General features: G+C 39.6%; 1 protein-coding gene across 1 annotated transcript in view; it reads right to left on the reverse strand.

The window, feature by feature from the left end:
- Window positions 1–19,675, reverse strand: part of RIOX2 (ribosomal oxygenase 2) — a 41,491-nt gene extending 21,816 nt beyond the window's left edge. The window contains exons 1-3 of the mRNA XM_044669259.1: window positions 19,658–19,675; window positions 14,797–15,232; window positions 689–865 (exon numbers count right to left, since the gene is read on the reverse strand). Coding sequence (XP_044525194.1) covers window positions 689–865; window positions 14,797–15,228 — 609 coding nt within the window. The 5' untranslated portion in view covers window positions 15,229–15,232; window positions 19,658–19,675. The remainder of the gene's footprint in view (window positions 1–688; window positions 866–14,796; window positions 15,233–19,657) is intronic.
- Window positions 19,676–21,920: the final 2,245 nt, after the last annotated feature.

Raw genomic sequence — 21,920 nt, forward strand, 5'->3', positions numbered from 1 at the left:
AGAAAAGGAGACAGAAGGGGAACGAAAGAGGGGAGGGAGAGAGAAGAGAGAAAAGGAAGGAGAAAGAGAGGAGAGAGGGGGGAAAAGAAAGAGGGAGAGGGAGAAAGAGAGGGAAAGAGAAGGAGAAAGAAAGAAAGAGAGGGAGACAGAGGGGGAAAGAAAGAGGGGAGGGAGAGAGAGAAAGAGAGAGAGAGAGTATGTGTGTGTATGTTTTGAGTACATAAGATTAAAAGTAAAAGTATCTTGCTGCCTTCTCTACAATGGTTAGGATGGCACCAGGTAATAAATATAATGGAATAGACAAATAATTTTATTTCAATTAGCAGAAAGAGACAAGATATTAGTAATAGGTCTGAACTAATAGAATAACATTTCAAAGAATTTATTGCCAGGAATAATTTTACAAATCATGTAATGTTTTCAAATCCACTGTGCAACACATACATACATATATATCTATATGTATACATGCATATACAGATATAAGGTAGATATAGATCATCAGATATAGATATATATCAGATACAGATAGATATAGGTAGATACAGATATAGTCATAGATCTACATAACCATGGCTATAGAGATTTACAGATAGATATAAAGATCTAGAGATACACACACACACACACACACACACAATATTATATAGATCTATAGACATATGGAGACATCCCAGACCTATTTTGCTATCAGCAGCTCACTTTTCATTTTTAAAGGAATTAGTAATAGTAAAATAACTCTTACCTCAATATCATCATAATGCGGAGGCAAGCCCTGGGACCCTGAGGGAGTTATATACACATTAGACCCAACCAGAGATCCAAAAAAACATTCTAGCTTCTCCTGGATTTTCCACAGCTCATCCTTTAAAAAAAAAGAGAGAGAGAAAGAAATAAAATAAAAACAATTCCACAGCTCCATTCTTCCCTTCTCATCGCCCAAATCATATTAAAATAGACGAATTTGGAAAGACTGAAGTGTCATTGCAGAGTAAGGCTGAAGAGAAAAAAAAAAAAGGAGAGAAGGATAAGCCCAGAAGAATCAAGTATCATGCCAGGTGCTGAGGTTTTGAGTACAAAGACCGAAACAATCCCTTCTTTCAATGATTTTTTATTCTAATGGGAAAGACAGCTATGTGTGCATATACACATGTATATATATGCCTATAGCATATCCGCTGAGTCAGTATAAGTATATACAAAATAAATAAATATAAGGCGGTGTGAGTGGGAGGGCACCAACAGTTGGTGGAATTAATAATGACTTCATGCAAAAGATGGTGCTTGGGTGGCATCTTGAAGGAAGCTCGGGCCTCTGAGGCCGAGGTAATGGCTGGTCCAAAGGCAAAGAGATGAGGCAGGAGGTGGGAAAGCACTATGTGAGATGCAGAGGGAAAATCATTTTTTTTTTGTTTTTGTTTTCAGTTTGGCTAGATCACTGTGGGTTGGGGTGGGAATGGAGTACAGTAATATTCAATGAGCCTAGGTTATGGAGGGCTTTAAAATAAGTCTTTGATTTGTTTTTACATTATTGTTATTTGTTATCACAGAAGCAATGGGAAGACAGGCGAGTTGACCAAATAGGAGAGTTGCATAGACAGATCTATGCTTAAGGAAAATTATTTTGGCAGCACCTGAGGGGAAAAAAATTAGAGGTACTTAGGAGGGGAAAAGCAGAATCATTACAAAACTATCTTAAGAAATGCCTTCTCTAGACCACTAGGCTACTTTTATAAACCTCCAGGATGCCACTTAAGCCATAGGAGCAATAATAATAAAGTACATCTAAATGGTTCTGAAGAAGTAATGGAAAGGATTGGACAATGGACTCGTTCTTCTCACCCTAATGGCAGAATTAGGAGTGATGAGTTATAGCCACAAAGACACACATTTAGGTTTGACTTAAGAAAAACTGTTGTATCAAGGAAGGTTATCCAAAAAGGAAAAAAAGTTTATCACTGAAAGTAGCTCTCAAAGAGCCTAGCAGGAAGGAGGTTTTTTATTTTTATTTTTTTTGGGGGGGTGAGGGTGTTGGTAAAGATACTAGAGTGGTGTGCCATTTCTTTCTCCAACTCATTTTGCAGATGAGGAAACTGAGGCAAGCAGGGCAAGGTGACTTACCTCCGGTCGCACAGAGCTAGTATCTGAGGCTGGATTTTAACTTGGGTCTCCCTGGCTGATCATTTCTCTTTCTGGAAGACCTGAGAGATGTTTCTTTTCTTGGAACAGCCCTGTCTTCTCTGCTATAGAAAGCAACTGGGAAAAGAACTCTGTAAGGACAAGTTGCAGCCTTACAGAATAGCTCAGGTAGGGCAAAAACAGGGCAAGTGACTTACTGGGGTTAATAGACAGGACCCTGCAGTCTTCCTGACATGAGATTAGCTCTCTCCCACGTTGGCTCTAAGCCTCAGAGGTTCTGTAATGACTGTGTATAACCTTGTTTACTGGAATTGCTCTGCATGTTTATCCTAAAACCAGGGAGTGGGTGATCCCTCATCTCCAAGTATGGCAATGCTAGCCTAGGCTTATCTGCCATCAAGCTGCCTTCTCAACCAGAGATCCCTGATGTAGGCAACCTAAACTATGAGTGGTTTCATCTTTCCTTCTTAAAATTTCCCATCATCTGGAGAACGACATCAAATTTATAAGAATAAAAGTCATTCTCCCATTCACAAGTGGTCAAAGGATATGAACAAGCAGTTTTCAGAGGAAGAAATCAAAGCTATGAATACTCGTGTGAAAAAATGTTCTACATCTCTCTTGATTAGAGAAATGGAAATTAAAACAATGCTGAGGTACCACCTCATACCTATCAGATTGCCCAATATGACAGTAAAGGAAAGGGATAAACGTTGGAGGGGATGTGGCAAAATTGGGAAAATGATGCATTGCTGGTGGAGCTATGAACTAATTCAACCATTCTGGAGGGCAATTTGGAATTATGCTCAAAGGGCTACAAAACTATGCATACCTCTGGATCTAGTACTAGGTTTGTATCCCAAACGAATTTTTAAAAAGTGGAGGAGGACCTACTTGTACAAAAAATATTTATAGAAACCCTTTTTGTGGTGGCAAAGAATTGGAAATTGAAAAGATGTCCATCAGTTGAGGAATGGCTGAACAAATTGTGGTATATGATGGTGATGAAAAACTATTGTGCTATAAGGAATGATGAACAGGGTGATTTCAGAAAAAAGCTGGAAAAGATCTACGTGAACTGATGCATAGTGAAATAAGCAGAACCAGAACACTGTACACAGTAACAACAATATTGTATGATGATCAACTGTGAAAGACTTGGCTTCTTTCAGCAATACAATGACTCAGGACAAATGACCCTTATGATAAAGAATGCTATCCACCTCCTGAGAAAGAAATTTTAGACTCAGAATGCAGATCAAAACATCCTATTTTCCACTTTCATTTATTTGTGTTTTTATATTGGGGTTTAGGTTTTATATGAGTATTTTCTTACAACAATGAACAATATGGAAAAATATGATTTGCATGATAATATATCTATAACCCATATCAAATTTCTTATCTCCATGAGGGGAGAAGAAAGGGAGAGGAGACAATTTAGATCTTGTAACTTCAGAAAACTTAATGTGAAAAATTATTATTCCATGTGATTATGAAAATAAAACATCTTTTAAAAAATTTCAACATCCTCAACTGTGCTTACTGAATGAAGAGTAATCCATTAACTTGGAACCATTCCTTCTTGCCTGCTGCTTACTTTTTTCCCTGGCCTGTTTTCTTAAACTAGGCTTTCTCCAAAAACTCACTAAGGTGACTCTTTCCTCCCCTTACTCTGTGTCCAAGAATATAAAAAACTCTATTCTTTTCCAAATTTAAGTACTGTACTATTGAATCCATGAAAATCAGAATTTAAAACAAAGATTCTAAAGACTAGAAATCAATAAGGTGTCCCAGAATTCCTGTTGTAGTTTTAAGCTATTAAAGCTTAACTAGGGATTTGACTTCAGATGGCAAGTCCAGATCCACGGTACCTCTCAGATGACCCAAACTCAAATAATTACAAAAATGTGAGAGGAATCTAATAAGACTGATGGAAATCACAAATTTGCAGTTCAAAAGGACCTCAAAGGTTTTATGCTGGGGCTTATGTTAGGAATAATTATTAACGCTGAAAACTGCACCCAGAATTCTGTAACATCCTGAATAAAGTAACCAGATTCAATCATTTATCAAGTCCACCATTTATCAACCACCTGCTATGTGTCGGGTACTATGCTAGGTAGTGGGGGCACAAAGATAAAAATGAAACTGTTCCTACCCTCAAGGATCATAAATTCTATTTCAATTTCAAACCACACTTTTAAAAAATCCTCCTCCCACAGCCCCACTTCACTTAAAAACAAAAGCTGTAGAGATAATAACTGATGCTTCTTCACCAATCTCACAGGAAAGGAAGTGCCAACACTTTGATTCATGGGTGGACAGAACACACCCAAGTTCACCAGAGCTTCTTACACACAGTAAAACAGCTGTTTGTTCCCTCTTTACACAGGTATTTCCAGGTGAACTGGAATAGCAACATGAGCATGTCTTGAAAAAGCAATAAACAAGGAAGTCAATGATCCCCTTTCCAAGACATCCCAATTCTGGACTGATTATCTCTCATCTGAACCAATGCCCTATACTTAAAAATAAAAATGATATATAAAGTCTGTAATCTGGCTTTTATCTGAACAGCTCTGGCTCCTATGACTTGCCAGAGGCCTCTCAGCAACTCCTTTTGCGTTTTCATAGGAAGGAGATTAATAAATTATAAGCAAACTCTGCTAACCATGTTTGTTACCAAGCACCACTATGTGATAACAGAATGGAACAACATGCTCCTTCCCCTACCCCTTGCAGGGACATTTCACCTAATGTTATGTTTTTAAGGAACCAAGTCATCAAGTCAAGTCAGGAAACATTTGTTAGGCACTTAGAATGTGCCAAACTCTGCCTAAGTGCTGGGGATACTAAGAAATTAAGGCTGTTAGAAGGGATGTAAACGTAGAGGGGGATTGGGGGGTGGAGGGGAGAGGAAAGGTGGACGGGGAAAATTGTATATACCAATCAGGCCAGGAATGGGGAATGTAGATTAAGAAACAAACTCTTCCTGTTCTAATAAACCCAGCCAAGAGCTAAGGTCATGGCCATCTTAGATTCAGGAAGATGGTACGTGCAAGATTTGTGCTTCAAATGTGGAGGTGGAGGTGGAAGGAAGGCATCTGGGGGGATGCCAAGTCACTTTCTGCAGGCAATTTACCAGGTTGCTTTCCAAAATGTTTTAGATCTGTTATAAGAATCAACAAAGAGGCATTCCAAAAAACAAAGACATCTGGGGTACAGAAAAGATACCCACACAATACAGATTCACTTTCCATTATCTTTCTGTTGATCTCTTGATAATAAACTCTTAAATAACTTCACCAGTTTAATTTTTTATATTTCTGAAAAAAAAAAACAAAACTGATCTTGAAATGCTTTTTCCTGCCAAGCCCTAGTTACGGCAAGTAGAATAGAGACCTGAGTTAAAAAAAAAAAAGAAAATTTCCTATCACCCCCTGCAGGTCAACAAGAGAGAAATTGTCCACTGTTCAGGCCTTTTCTCTAATAATAATATCTTGACTCTCAAGTACTGTCACTACGTCTTAGATCTAGAATTTGGAAAGTACCTTGGTGGTCAGCTAACCCAACTTGCTCATTTTGTGCAGAGGCTCCTTCAGAATATATGATAAGCCCAAAGTCATACAAAGCTTGGGACTCAGAACCTCTGACGTCAGATCCACACCATGTGGCCTCTCATAACTAATTCTAAAAAACAGGAGGGAATCTAAGGAGACTTTTAAGTGGGAAGCCATCTCATGGGTCTCATGTTGGGGTGTTACATGAGAATTGATTGTAATAGTCACGTGCATGGGAAAGAGTATATTGGTCCAAACTTTTTCATTTTATACAAAGGCAATTTTTGAGGCCCAGAGAAATTAAATGCCGGACCTATTCCAGAGAAGAAGGGGCCAAACCTTCATTGATGCCCAGGAAGGTCAGTCTTCTGACTAAATCCAGTTTCTCTTTCCACCGTATCAAAGCAAACTTATTGATTAAAAAGAAAAATAGACATTTCCTACAAAAGCTAAGAGATTAAAGCATCCGAAGGAAAAAAAAATACAAACTATCAATAACCATGTGAAAACTTCTCCAAGCCACCAATAATAAGAAAAATACAAACTAAGGTTTATAGCACACTAACCAAACTGGCAAAGAGGGCATAAGATTGGAAATCATTGCTTCAAGAGCTGTAAAAAGATGGGCACACGAATGAACAGAATTGATCTAACAAATTTTGGAAAGCAACCTGGAATTGCCTTCTGATTCAGCATCATCCCAGACTCCTTCCTCTGCCTCACTTCACACATACAATCAAGCTGCCAAATCTTGCTGTTTTTACCTTCAGGAGATCTCTCACATCTGACTGCTTCTCCCCTATTTACACAGCTCCCATTTTAGCTGATCCACTTACTGTATTTTAACTAGATTAAGAGGCCGCAAATGTTTCCTAATCAGTCCCCCAGCTTCAAGTTTCTCACCAGTCTCTCATATACACTCATGTCAAAATAATTCTCCTTAAGAGCAAATCTGATCATGTAACTTCCCTACTCAATCAATTCCAGCAACAAGAAAAAAATACAGAAACTTTAATCTATTTTTCCAGCCTCAGTGACCATTACTCCTCATCCTGCATGCTACAATTCAGACAGACTGGCCATCTTTCCATACATTGGCCAAGCCACATCCTTGGAATGGACCCATCATCCATCCGCAGGAAGCCTTTGCTGATTCCTCCAAATGCTAGTGCCTTCCCTCCTAAGCTACTCTGTATTTTACTCTTTGTGTTTTTTCACTATATATTTATGCTATGTATAGCTAGGTATGTAATTATTTCCTCCATTAGAATCTAAGTTTCTTGGACAAAGGGAACATTTTGTTCTTTGTATCTGTTATCTCCAACACAGAACCTGACCCATATAAGTAACTTAAAAAACACCTGACTGATAGACTAATGTGAATTTTTGGATCAAGAGATCTTAATACTAGGAATATATCTCAAGGAGTTCAAAACATAACAAAATATTTATATAAGTACTTTTCGTGATAACTAATAATTTTGAAATAAATATGCCCATTGATCGGGGAATGGTTAAATAAATTGTGGTACATAAATATAATAAGAGCATTATTTCTAAACCAGAAAAACAATGAATATGATGAATATAGGCAGGCCTGGGACGAATGTGAAAGCTGTGTTATGACCGAGCTTGGCACCAAAGAAAGGTCAAAAGAACGTACCTTTTTTTTTGGCAGAGATAGAAAATTATATTTATTGCTGGAATTAATACATGTGTTGGTTAATTTGGCTGAACTGCTTTTTTCCTACTCTTCTTTTTAGTCTTTGTTGTAAGGAATGGTTTTCTGAATGAGAGAGGGAATATATTACAAATGGAAGTTGTTGCGAATCTAGTCAGGTCAACAAGTATTTATTAAGCCCCTACTTTGTGCCAGGCATTTTGCTGAGTGCAAGAGATACAAAGAAAGGCAAACAGTCCCTGCTTTCAAGGAGCTCATAGTTTAATGGGAGAGACAATATGTAAACAACCATGTACAAACAAAATATAAACCAGATAAACTGGAGGTAATTTCAGAAGGAAGGTACTTGCATTAAGGGAAGACAGGGTTTTAGTAGGGACCTAAAGCAAATCAAGGAAATCAAAAAATGTTGATGAGGAGGGAGATGATCAAGGCATGGGAGAAAGCCAATGAAAATGCTGGGAGTCAAGAGATATAGTGTCCTCAGACAAGACAAGACAAAGAAAACATTATGAGACATGAAATGGATAATTTTAATTAGATTAAATTTTTATTTTGTAGAAACAAAACTAATACAACCAAGATTTGAAGGGAAACAAAAAAGTGGGAAAAATTATGATAGCAAATATCTCTGGCAAAGACCTTATTTCTCAAATATGTAGAGAACTGACTCCAATTTATAAGAATACAAGTTATTCACCAATTAATAAATGGTCAAAGGATATGAAGAGCAGGCAGTTCTCAGGTGAAGAATTTAAAACTATCTATTATCATATAAAAAAAATGCTCCAAATCACTATTGATTCGAGAAATGCAAATCAAAACAACTCTGAGATACCACCATATACCAATCAGATTGGCTAACATGACCAAAAAGGCAAATGAAAAATGAGGAAATGTGAGAAAATTGTGACACTGATATTCTATTGGCAGAACTATGGATTAATACAACCATTCCAGAGAAAAATCTGCAACTGCACCAAAAGGGATATAAATCTATCCATACCCAGCAATAGCATTTACTAAGTCCCAAAGAGATCAAAGAAAAAAAGGAAAAGGACACAAAGAGCAAAGAATTGAAAACTGAGCAGACGTCCATCAACTGGAGAATGGCTGAACAAGCTGTAGTATATGGTTTGTAATGGAATAAGAAATGATGGACAGGATGAATTCAGAAAAACCTAGAAAGTTTCATATAATATGATGCAAAGTAAAGTAAGCAGAACGAAGACAACACTGTATACAGTAGCAAAAATACTGCACAATGATCAACTGTGAAGAATTAAACTATTATCAGCAATGAAAGGTTCCAAAATAACCACAAAGGACTCATGATAAAAAATGCTATCCATAAAAAGAAGGAACCGTTGGAGACTGATTGCAGATCAAAGCATTCCATTTTCCACTTTATTTTCTTCACAAGTTTTTTCTTGTTTGTGAGATATGTGTTTTCTTTCATGGCATGAGGAATATGAAAATATGTACTGCATGATAGTACTAGAATAACCTATATAAGACTATTTACAGCCTTAGGGAGAAGGGAAGGAGGGAGAGAATCTGGATGGCAAAATGTCAGAAACAATTGTTAACTTGTAAGAGTATCCTGGACAAGAAACAGAAAAGAGGCCAATGTTACTGGATCATCAAATACTCCTGGAAAGGTAGGAAAGGACTAATTTATAAAGAGCTTTATAAAAGCCAAAAAGCAAATTTTCTGTTCCGTCCTGGAGGTGATGGGGCCAAATGGAGTTTATCAAATGGGGGATGGAAAAGGTCAGATCTGTTCTTTAGGGAGACCAATTCGACGGCTTGGTGGAGAATGGAATGGGAAGTGGGGAGAAAGCTGAGGCTGGGAGATCAATCAGAAGGCATGCACCGAAGTTGTGGTAGTGTCACAAGAGAAAAAGGGGCTAATATGGAGATCCTATTGTTGTTTAGTCATTTCAGTCTAGCATGACTCTTCAAGACCCCACTTGGGGTTTTCCTGGCAAAGATATAGGCATGGATCTTGCCATTCCTTTTCCAGCTCATTTTACAGATGAGGAAACTGAGGCAGACGGAGTTAAGTGACTTGCCAAAGGGTCACACAGCTAGGAAATATCCGAGGCCCGATTTGAAATCAGGAAGATGAGACTTGACTTCAGACCTAGCATCTTATCCACTGTGCCACCTAATTGCCCTACTAGAGAATTTATGAAGGTAAAATTGATAGGACTTGGCAGCAGACTAGATATCAGAAAAGGGTGAAATTAAGGAGTCAAGGATGATGAAACTGGATGAAACTGGTGGTCTCCACAGGAACAGAGAATTTAGGAAGAGGCAGCCTTTTTGGGGAAAGGACTATATCCAGAAAAAAATTTAAATATACTTGTTTATTTCCTTCATGAGTTTTTTACTGCATATGTGATATTTATCTTCAGTCATGACATGGGAAATATGGAAATACACATTGCATGAAAGCAGTGGTAAAACTATATCAGATTATTTACCACATCAGGGAGATGAGGGAGAGAATCTTCGTTGTGAAATGTCAGAAAACAACTGTCAAAAATGGTTTCTACATGTAATTGGAAAAAAGCACAATTGAATTAAAACAAATATACTTTGCTATTGGGTCCTTTCAGGTATGTCTGATTCTTCATATTGACTGAATGAAACACTCTTCATGACCCCATTTGGGGTTTCCTTGGCAAAAATACTGGAGTAGTTTGCCATTTCCTTCTCCAGCTCATTTTTTAAAGATGGGGAGCTGAGGCAAAAGGGATCGAGTGACTTGCCCAGAGTCCCATGGATACTAAGTCTCTGAGGCTGGGATATGAATTCAGCAAAATGAGTTTTCCTGACTCCAGGCCTGGTACTCTGTCCACTAGGCCAGCTAGCTGCCCACTGAAATATACTAATATTTGAGAAATTTGTTAAATATACTAATATTTGTTAAATACATATGGACATGGAATCAAGGAAAGACAATTAAAAATAAATAAACAAGAATAACAAGAATGTAGGAGTATTTTTATTAGTTCTAAAGCTCTGAATGAGCTGAGGCTGGCAATGAATACTAAAGTCAACACAATTTTATTATGTTAGTTATATTATCAACAAAAGGGGATAGAACTAGTTACAAATGTGAAAAGAAAGAATGGATAATTCTTATGGGAAGAACAAAAACTGCTTATAGGTGTATCAGTGTGTAAAGAGAACACTTAGAAAGAGGTATAGGAGAGATAAATAATAAAAATGTTAGGTAATGTCTAATGGGAGCAGAATCATATATTGTTCTTGCTGAGCCTGTAACCCTTCAGTGAAAATTAATCCCCCCAAAACTTCTAAAGTAATATAGTTTATTTTTGTACTAAGAGTCAGTGTGGCATGGTAGAATAGAGAGCTGGCCTGAGTCAAAACAACTTGCAGAGTACTGTCTCTAATACATATATCCTCACTGCTTGACCACAGGCAAGCTAAATGTTCAGTGCTGTAAGAAACTCTCTAAAACTAAGTTTTAGACAAGTGACTGGAGGGTTTCCATACCAGCAGTTGTTTAAAAATTGCAAGTGTCAAGTTCAAATAGAAACAGATCACTAGAGCTGAATGACTCAGAAAAACACAAATGAACATTGTATTAAATGCTGCTGGTAGCCAGACCTGAACATTGCTTATACTTGTCTGTATGTAAGTTTTAAGTGGGAGTGATCTCAACTTTAAGAAGAAAATTCCTGAAATTCTGGTGGCTTCCTATTAAGCCACCAGAATTCACTGGTAAATTTACCAGGAAATGGGGGAGAAGAGGGAAGGAGGAGAGAGACAGAGAGACAGAAAGACAGAGGGAGGAGGGAAGGAGGAGGGAGGGAGAAGGAGACAGAGAGAGATAGAGAAGAAACAGAGAGAGAAATGGAGAGAAACAGAGAGAGAAGAGAGGGGAGAGGGGGAGGGAGAGAGGGAGAAAGAGCATGGGAGGGAGAGGGGGGAGGAAAGGAAAGAATGGGGGGGAGAGAGGGAGGGAAGGAGTGGGAGGGAGAGGGAGAGAGAGAGAGAGAGAGAGAGAGAGAGAGAGAGAGAGAGAGAGAGAGAGCGAGCGCGCTAGGTACTGAGCTAAGGTCTGAGGATAGAAATTACAAGTCCTAGACCCTCAAATAGCTTGCATTCTGATAGAGGAAGAAACACATAAAGGCATGAAAGGGGGCCCATGAGGCTCCTGAAAAGTGTAAAGTTGGAAGATCTTGAACCCTGAAACTACATTACCCAAACTCCCTTTCTGTATTACCCACAATCCCTTTTGCCTTGTGTATATATGGATGAGTTTCCTGGTCTGTATTTAATTTGGGTTAGCTCGGCCACACCCTCGCTCTTGCAAGTGGATGGTGTGGTGAGCACTGCTGGTGGGAGGAACTTCTTTGCGGTGAGTGGGAAAGGTTCCCCGCATTTCTCTAGCTCTCTAATTTAATATTAATAAATCCTTATAAATATACTTTGGAGTCAATGAATATTAATTTTAAAATCTACAGTTGGCAACCACGAAGACTCCAGAACCTAACCTCAGATCCCCTGCTGAGCTAGTTTCCAGCTCACCCACTGAGCCTCTAGTGGGGCTTTTCTGGAGCACCCTGTTTTCACTGCTATGGTGGGGCTGTCCAGCCACACCCTGTCCCCTGTCCCTGCTACGGCTATTTTCTGCCACTTTTAAACCTTTGCAGGTGAGCCCAGCAGCTGTACCTGGTTTGGGGGGTCTCCTCCTCAGGGGGGACTATACTATTGCTGTGAATTTGGACTTGAATTTGAGCCTAATTTAGAAGAGAAGACTACCTCCCAGAATCCAGAAGGCGCCATGAAGAATACACACAGAAACACACACTGCACCAGAAGATCCAGAGTGAACTCTGAGACATGGCAAATTTGAACTTGGGGGGTGGGGGGGTGCAGTTTGGGGTTGAATGTATTTATTTTGAATGGACACTCTTGTGCCAAAAAGGGGACTGCCTCCTAAATGGCTTTTTGTCAATGCACCTAACGTTGCTTTTGTTCTTTCTTCCTTTTATTTCCCTTTTATCTCCAAATTATTATAAATTTTAATTTGATTATGTTTTCATGATCCACTGGGGAGACTGGTTCCCAAAGGATCACAGGGGGGAATGTAAAACTGGAAGATCTTGAACCCCCGAAACTACATTACCCAAACTCCCTTTCTGTATTACCCATAATTCCTTTTGCCTTGCTTATACGTGTGTGGGTTTCCTGGTCTGTATTTAATTTGGGTTAGCTTGGCCATGCCCCAGGGGTGAGCAGTGCTGATGGGGGGAGCCTCTTTGGGGTGAGTGGGAAAGGTTCCCCACATTTCTCTAGCTCTCTAATTTAATATTAATAAATCCTTATAAATATCATACTTTGGAGGCACTGAATATTAATTTAAAAATCTACAAAAGGTAGAAGGCATCCTCACAGAAGCATAGTGAAAAGCTTACAAGGGAATGTCATGGAGATTGACCTTGGCAAGATGAGGTCATCTACCAGAGCCAGATTCACCAGAATTTTCTAGTAGCTCAGGAGAATGATTACAGCTAAAGTCTACAACTAGAGTTTTAGGAGACGGGGCAATGTCATCAAAGACAGAAAAGGTCTGTTCTGTTCAATCTTCTCATTTCCACCTCCTCTTGCCTAGAAACTTGGATTCCACACCCACCTGAGTTTCTCCAATTTGATCTGTTATCCTAGGCAGGGTCAAAGCCTCCATGAATCTCCTTGGGGGTTCTTCATTGTTGTGAGGAGGATTATTTAGTTATTAGTTAGGAGACCTAACAAGAAGGGCTGGAGAATTCCAAATGGAATGGGGAAGCAGAAAGTGGAGCTTGCTTGCTCTCTGAGACGAACTCCATGGTGGTTGGGACAAGCTGTAACTGACCCTGGGAGACCTCAGAGCTAGTGGATTTGTAACCTGATTCCCTGGGATCCTGGAGAGTGGTGAAGGTTGACAGCAGAAGACATCATCAACCCTGCAAGGCAACATTGAGTAGGGAAGTGGCCTGTGATCTGGTGGACAGCTTGCAGACTTCACACCCTACCTGGCTACTTTGGATCATCAGTTCTGGAGGAGTTGGCTCCTGGCATCCTGAAACATCTCTGGAATAGTTGTGAGACCCCAAAAATCAAGCCCTCTTCCTCAGGTCCTTAGCCAAGCTGTCAAAACCTGGCAGAAGCCAGGCTGGCTAATGAACTTACCCCTTTTGACTCCAGTCCTGGGTTGTTAGTCATACTTTTACCTAACCCCCTTTCCAATCCCCTCATATTATAATTAAACTGATTCCCTGTGTGTTTTTAGCAATTTAAGGTCCTCATTGTGTGAATGAGAATAAATCTGAATTTATTCCAGGCTGGGTGGGGCTGAGTGACAGTTGGTCAGGCTTAACTGCCATTTCAGCCAATGGTCATTCCCTTATAGTTAAACCTGGTTCCCTGACTTGTAAAGTCTCACCCATTGTTCCTTCCTGTCTCCTATCCACCCCACTGAGCCCACATTTAATATTTAAGTCACCTTCCCTGGTTTTCCCCATTATATCATCGTCCCCTAGGAGGGTAACTTCTCCCTTTCAGACATTTCTCATCCCCCAACATGCCTTTCTGTCTTCCTTCCCCCATTAGAAAGTAAGCTTCCTGACAACAAAAAATGGTTTCCTTTCTTATATTTCTATCCCCAGAGCTTCACACAATGCCTGGTACAGAGGAAGCACTTTATAATGTTCATCTATTGACATATATATATTTCTATGTTTCTGCCTATGGAAATCTCCATGCCAGATTATAAATATGTATTTTTAAATTAAATCTTATTTAATTTTAATTACATGTAGAAACAATTTTTTGACAACTGTTTTCTGATATTTTGCTATTCAGATTCTCTTTCTGCTTCCCTCTCCCTCCTCCTTAAGGAGGTATATAGTCTGATATAGGTTATATCAGTGCTTTCATGCAATACATATTACCATATTTCTCACACTGTGATTAAAGACAAATATTACATATACAATAGATAAATAAACTGAAGGATGACATGCTTTGGTCTGCAATCAGATTCTAATAGTTCTTTCTTTGCCTATGGATAGCTTATTTTTTAAATTTTTTTTTATCATGAATCTCTTGGGATTATCTTGGAACCTTGCATGGCTGATAATGGTTTAATCCTTCACAGTTGATCATCACACACTGCTCTCCTATCAGGTTATATTTTACAAAAGATCAAGTATGCTAGCTTTTCTCAGATTGGGATATGCAATGTAGAAGAACAGAAGACTGGATGAATTCTTGAATCCAAACTTAGAATTCAAGAATTATCCAGTCAAAATAGTTAGTGAAGCATATACATCACACATTCAGCCTTGAGTGATGGAAGCATTAAGTTCTGCAACAAGGGACATGGACCTTTACCTTAAATCTCTGAGGTTGGTGGAACTGGATTGTGGCCCTTTTCTGATCAAAATCTTTTCTCAGTTGGAGGTAATGCACTTTGCCACCCTTATTTAACACCTTCTTCTGCCCATTCATGCATCGGCACACATTCATGTCTCTGCCATAATACATCCCCCGTCTGCAAAGATTCTTCAGATCTGTTAATTGGAAAAGTTTCTGAAAGTAAGCAGCCAGTGATGGATCATCTCTCTGGATTAGAAGAGGCTTCTGCTCCCAGTATTCCTTGAAAAAAGTCTCTGTCTTCACAGGTGAGATCAAACTCTCAAAGAGAGCATCAGGGCTGTCAAAGTTCAAAGGTGAAGGAGGATCCACCATGTCTACCTTCACTTGCTTACAAGGACTGGGCCCTCCTTCCTCGGCCACATCTGCACTTGTGCCATTCTTGGACATGGTCCTGTTTTAGGAATGAAAAGCCAAGACTTGAACCAACCCATATTCAATCAATTTGGTAGCATTATTTATTAAGTAAATATTCTAGATCCTGAGAATACAAAGGCAATATCAAAACAGTGTCTGTTCTCAAGGAGATGAGAAAAGCTTTTATTCTTTATTCCTCTCTTCATTCCCAACCCACCCTCCACCCAACTCCCCAAAATCCATGCATAATCATTTATGCTATATGCCTACTAGGTTTATTTTTATATAGGATAGCAGAGCATTTCCAACTTTGGGAAACAAAACCACACACTAAAAAAGTTTATTTTAATCTAATGCCAAATCATCCATAAACCAAGCTGGATACCCTGCTTCCTAAGAGGTCTAGTCATTCTGGTCTTGGGCCAAACCAACGCCATCTTACAATTTTCATTCCCCTCCATCCACCTAGAAAAGTATGGTGAGAAATCAGGAAATGGAAAACAAAAACAGAAAATACAAAACACATGCTTTCCCATGGGAGAAAGGGTGTTGGGCAGGTTGGAAATCAATTTCTGCAAAGAGGCACTAAACAGAGGACTGGGAATCAACCAATCGCTATCTATTTATCTTAGTTTTATAGCTCTTACTTTCTGTCTTAGAATCAATACTAAGTATTAGTTCCAAGTAGAAGAATTGGTTCCAAGAAGAAAAAGTAAGGGCTAAGCCACTGGAATTAAGTGTCTTGCTCAGGACAGCACAGCTAGGAATTGTCTGAGGCCAGATTTGAACTCAAGATCTCCTCTCTCTAAGCCTGTCTCTCTATCCCCTGAGCTACCTAGCTGCTACACGCCCCCCATTCCCCTACTCCCCATCTTTGTTGTTGTTGCTGTTTTCCCAATATTTTCTCTCCCCTACCAGATTTTCTAAAAACAAGATCCCAGGTTTCAGATTAAGAACCTCTTATCAGCTGTTATTAAGTTACTAGTATCGCCATAAGTAAGACTAGCTAGCAAATGATGAATTTCTTTCTACTACTGAAACTTAAATTACTAAAGGCACAAGGGAATGATGTCTGGTGGAAGTACTCACATTGATAATCATAGGCTCAGAACTGGCTCATTTTACTGATAAGGAAACTAAGATCCCGAAAGATTATTGGACACATCCAATATCACAAAAGTAGCGACAAGAAGGACTCCAAGTCTCTGACTCCAAATCCAGCACTTTCCAGGGCATCTATCTTTTAAAGTTTTGTTGTTCAGTCATGTCTGACTCTTCATGACAATTTTTGGGGTTTTCTTACCAAAGACACTGGAATGGATGGTTTGCTATTTTCTTCTCCAGCTCATTTTACAGATAAGGAAAATGAGGCAACAAAGTTAAGTGACTTGCCCAGAGTCACAAAGCTGGTGTCTTAGGCCACATTTGAACTTATGTCTTCCAGACTCTGGGTCAAGGCCTCTATCTATTGCACCACCTATCTGCCCTAAATCTTTAAAATAGGAAAGTATGTCTCTATTGGAAAATGTACTCCAAGTTCCAAACAACCAATCGACAAAAGTTTTAGAATCCTTGGACTTAGGAGAAAACAAGCTATCCACATCTAGGGAAAGAACTGTGAGAGTAGAAATCCAGAAAACAGATGATTTATCACATTGGTATATGATTTGGGGTTTGGGTTTTAAAAGATTACTCTATTACAAAAATGAACAATAAGGAAATAGGTTTTTGATAATCTATGTATAACCCAGCGGGAGACAATAAGAATCATGTAACCATGGAAAAATTTCTAAAATGAAAAACAAAACAAAATAAAACCCAAAGTTTTAGATCCTGAGATAAATTCTGGTAAATAAAGTTGACATAGTATATCTGGAAAAGAGTGCTGGATTTAAAGACCTGGTTTGAATTAAGTCTTCTACAAGCCTTGGGCAATTCACTTAATGAATATGAACCTAAGGTTTCCAAAGCTAAGAAATCAGGAGGAAGCAGGGTGGATTTGAGAGCCTAGAATATGGTTCAGTTCAAAATGTTCCAGTCTGCAACCTTTCAAGTGTCACAAGTTTGACATCTGAATTTTCCTCTTGAATAACAAAAAATGAACCTGTATTCTTAAGAAATAACAGTGTTTGGTGAGTACAAAAATAATTAAAACAAATATGCATAATAAGGATCCACTTTACAATACACAAACACCTATAGGAATGGGCAGGATTTTTAAAAAGTTCTGGAATCTTACTGAATCCTACTAATTCTGTAAATCAACACATTTTCTGAAAATGTTAACTCTGTATCCTTTCAAGACCATAGCAGCTGCAATTTTCCATCATGTATCATCAAAGAATGAGACTTAGCAAGATCAGACCTTGTTAGAACTTGGCAAGCCAGAATGATGGAGGAAAAGGTGCAGATGTTGGATGAGTCAGTGAGGAAGAATGCCAGTGCTGTTCCCACCTAATTCAGAATTTTAAAAAGTTCCCCCCACCTCACCATCACCACCATTCACCCACACACAAAAGAAATCCAACTTTAAACCAAATTCAGGGACCTGGTGCTACAGATTTTCTAAAAAGAAATGGTAATTTTTACACCTACACCTCTTTTATCCCTAAGAATATGGTAAATTTAAAATGTTTTTCTCAAAATTAAACATGAATCTAGCACAGATCGCAAATATAACCACCAAGTGCTTAAAAGTGCCTCCAAAAAAAAGTCAAATGAAATTGCCTTTGAAAAATTATGCAATCCATCACTATTAAAATATCAAAGCTTTGCTCAGAATATATATTTATTTCAATACTGCAATTAGTATATTGCTTCTGTATTGTTCAGGTTTCATTTGAGGTTTTAACTAGGAGTCTACAATCTATTGGACAGGACAGAGTTAAATTCAATTATTATTTTGATTGTAGACTACAATCCACAAAGAGTACCCACACTGTTATAAGTGTTATAAAAATATATACAAATATATAGTTATAGTGTAAAAATAATGGAAGAATCAGATCTCAAAGATATTTTTATTAGAAAGTCCAATATTTAAAAATAAAAATATTAAGGTCGCAAGTCAGCCAAATATTAAAAAATAAAGGCTCAAAATAGACTACTCTTGGCAATGCAAATATTAAATTGACTAAAACACTGTGGGGTACAAAAATCTTAAAAGAAAAATTGCCAGCAAATGCCAATTAAGAGATAAATGCTCCTCAGGTCTTTGTCTCTGCTGTAAGGAGAACAGCACAGAATGTTGGCTCAGTCTTTCAAACACCTCATTCAATCACCAGCCTAACAATCAAGGGTCACAAGCTACAGTCAGAGATGGGCAGTTCTGGGCAACTGGTTCAAGTTTCAAACTTCAGAATCCAAAACATGTAATATCTGCTTTGTTGGACCTGTTGCTTTTGGTATAAACCACTAATGACTCTACAATTTTAATGGCTAAGAAAAACCTAAATGGGCATTCCGGGCCTATTATATATCCATACCTGGCTCAAAAGGAACAGGAAGAATCATTCCCTTGCTTGACCTGGAAACTCCTGATTCCCTGACTGGGTCAATTTTCCACCCAACTCCAGTGGAAAAGGCACGCATGAGTTTAGGAGTCAGAGGGCCTGGGTTCAGATCCTGCCTTCTGTCACTCACTGAGTGACCTAGGGCAAGAAGTCATTTTCCTGGGCCTCAGTTTCTTCATCTGCAGAGGAGATTGGACTCAATGGCCTCTGACTTCCTGGCCCTAAATGGCCTTCTGTCTCAAAATAATGTGTCAGAAGCTGGCAAAGTTTCATTTTGGAAATGTTCAAAAATCAATCTTATTAAAGCGTGAAGACAAGTTAAGACAGAATAGGTTCGGTTGGTTGGTTGGTGGCACCAGCCCCCGACGCACCTAATCTAATAGGATTTAAATGCCATTGCAGGGTTAAGGAACCTTTCACCCAGAGCCTGTACTTACTCTTATGCAGATACAATCTTCCCAAACCCCAGCACTTTCTCAAATTGAAAACCACCAGACTAAGCCCCAAGAGACTAGCATGGTAGTAATTACCAACCAGCGGAGACAAGGAGACAAGGATGATTTATTTCCGGAAGCGCCCCGCCCCTCCACCCCCGGTGGCCAGCCGGGGTTCCAAACTTTCCCCTCAATCGCTCCCAAATTCTCGAGGTGCAGGCGAGACGTATACCAAGCACCATGCACCCTCCTTTTTCCCCCGGCCACAGATTCCATGGTCAGCGCTAGCTCGAGGATCATTACCGTCACCCTCCAGTCAAGCCCCTCCACCCCCCCGCAATGGGATCGTACTGGGGATGCCTAAGGAGGCGGACAGGGAAGGGGGCAGGCGGGCGCCTCCCCTCTACCCTAGCTGCTGCGGAGGGAGAAGCGGGGATACGAAGGGTGGGGCACAAGTCCCCGTGCCAAGGCAAGGCACACCGCCCCGCGAAGCCTGCAGCACCGGAGCCCACTTACCCTGCTAGGCCTGTTGCATGTGGCCCAGAACAACACGTGTAGGAGGAAGAGGCAGCGGAAGAAGCAGCCGGCTCGGGGCGGGGACGGCGTGGCCACGCTGGAAGGCGGCGTGCTCTGACTGGGTGCGGGGGCTGACCAGTTGGGGGCCACCGGGTCGCCCCGGGGGTTGCTGGGCTCCTCCGAGGGTGATCATCTGTCATCCACGAAGAGCTAAACCAGACGGCTCGGGCTTTTCTGGGAGACGCGTGGGGAGAATCTACAGACTAGGAGCTGGGGATGCACAGACCATGTGAAAGCTACACTTCCTCTCCCACCTTCGCCTCCATTGCAATGTAAACCCTCTTCGAACTAGGATTGTGTGTGTATATGTGTATAAACACGCGCGCATATATGAACACACACGTTCACGTGTGCCTTATTCTGTATGTATCATATTGTATACGTGACATAATATTTAAACCTCCCAAATTTTATATATGCTTACATACATACATATATAAGCCCGCATTTGTCTCCCTTCCCCACCTCCATTAGAATGAAAACTAAGTACAAGTGGGGAATAAATACACACACACAGTTACCATACAAAAGACACACAGAGCCCAGAAAAAAAATTATTCAACAAACGTGCAATTTACTTGCCTGATGAAGAGAGAGCTGCCAAAGGCAACATCAGATTCTAATATAAACTTTTAAATAAAATCCATGAGGGATTATGGAAAATTAAGAGCAGTATTTTCTAATAAACAGGAAGTAGTGGAGGGGTAACTGCATCCTGCTGTGGTATTGAACTACTGGGTACAAGCTCACACTGTGATTGGAGGATTAGGGATATCCATAAGATATATGAAAACATACACAAGATGAGGTCTCTTCTGCTGGCCCAAACATGTCCTAGGTTCTCTTGCTAGCCCAAATATGTCCTAGGTCATTCCTAAGCTATTCAGGTATATTAAGTCTATTATGGATCTTTAATTAAGGGCCCTATCACTACCCCTCTTTGATTCTGCCCTCCCACCCCCAGGTTATCTACTTAATATTGAAGTCCTGAGACAAAGGTGACCTGGCTAAGGATGAATACCCCAAACACACCTTGTTCCCCTAAAAGGAATCTGGCCCCAAAGCACCATCAATCCTACTTTCAGAAACTCTTGTCTCAACCATCAAAGCAAAACCAAAGACTAGATATCTGTCCTGCTATCCCATCACTTCTTTACTTCATTCTTACTAAATGATGATTAAATCGATGCTACTGTCATTATTAAGAAAGGGATCTCTACTGATCTGTGTCTACATCCATATATTCAGTAACCTTCATCTTCCAAGTTATAGGCTGCTTTGACCAATGCTGACCACCTGACTACTACTCTCCTTTATTCTCATCTATGTCTGAAATCAGATTTATTCTTCTGTGACCCCCTATTCTATTCTTCCTAGCCTTTCATTTTGCCCTCTGGAATCCCTTGTTGTATTAGACTTGTGCCATTCCCCTGAAAATTACTCTGCATATATTTTATAATTTTTTCTGTATACATATTTTCCCCCAATTGAATGTATACTTCTTCAAGACAGAGACTATCTGATTTTATCTTTGTGGACTTGGTGTCTAGCACAGTAAGTATTTTTTTTTTTGTCTCATAGGTGGAAGATTGGTAAGGGTGGGCAATGGGGTTCAAGTGACTTGCCCAGGGTCACACAGCTGGGAAGTGGCTGAGGCCGGGTTTGAACCTAGGACCTCCTGTCTCTAGGCCTGACTCTCACTCCACTGAGCTACCCAGCTGCCCCCACAGTAAGTATTTTAACAAATGCTTATTGAACTGAATTGACACACCATGACAAGCCAATATAGTATTGGAGAGATACACTTTTAGGATAGAAGAGGAAATAATTCAATCACTGGAATGTCTCTTATTTATGGACCTGGGATCAAGAACCGAGATCAAACTATAGAGGGAATTTCTTTTTTTAATGCGTATGACTCAATAGTTGCTGAGGTTCTCTCCACTCTCAATTGCTATGATTCCACGAGAGACCATAACTCATTCATCTGAATGTTGGTGGTTTAGCAACAGCTTCTTAGCAAGCAAGAGAGGATGAACCAAAGCTAGATAATGATTTGCTTGAAGATCTGGACCTTGCATGAGTTGCTCAGTCAGTACAGATTCAAGGTGAAAGTAAAACAAACTGTTTAGGAGTTTCACAAAATAATGCTATATTTACTTTTGAAGTATCCACCTCCTGGAAGAATAAAATAGAACCATTT

Source organism: Gracilinanus agilis, chromosome 3 (genome assembly GCF_016433145.1).
Source record: "Gracilinanus agilis isolate LMUSP501 chromosome 3, AgileGrace, whole genome shotgun sequence".
In the NCBI taxonomy this organism is placed as follows: domain Eukaryota; kingdom Metazoa; phylum Chordata; class Mammalia; order Didelphimorphia; family Didelphidae; genus Gracilinanus; species Gracilinanus agilis.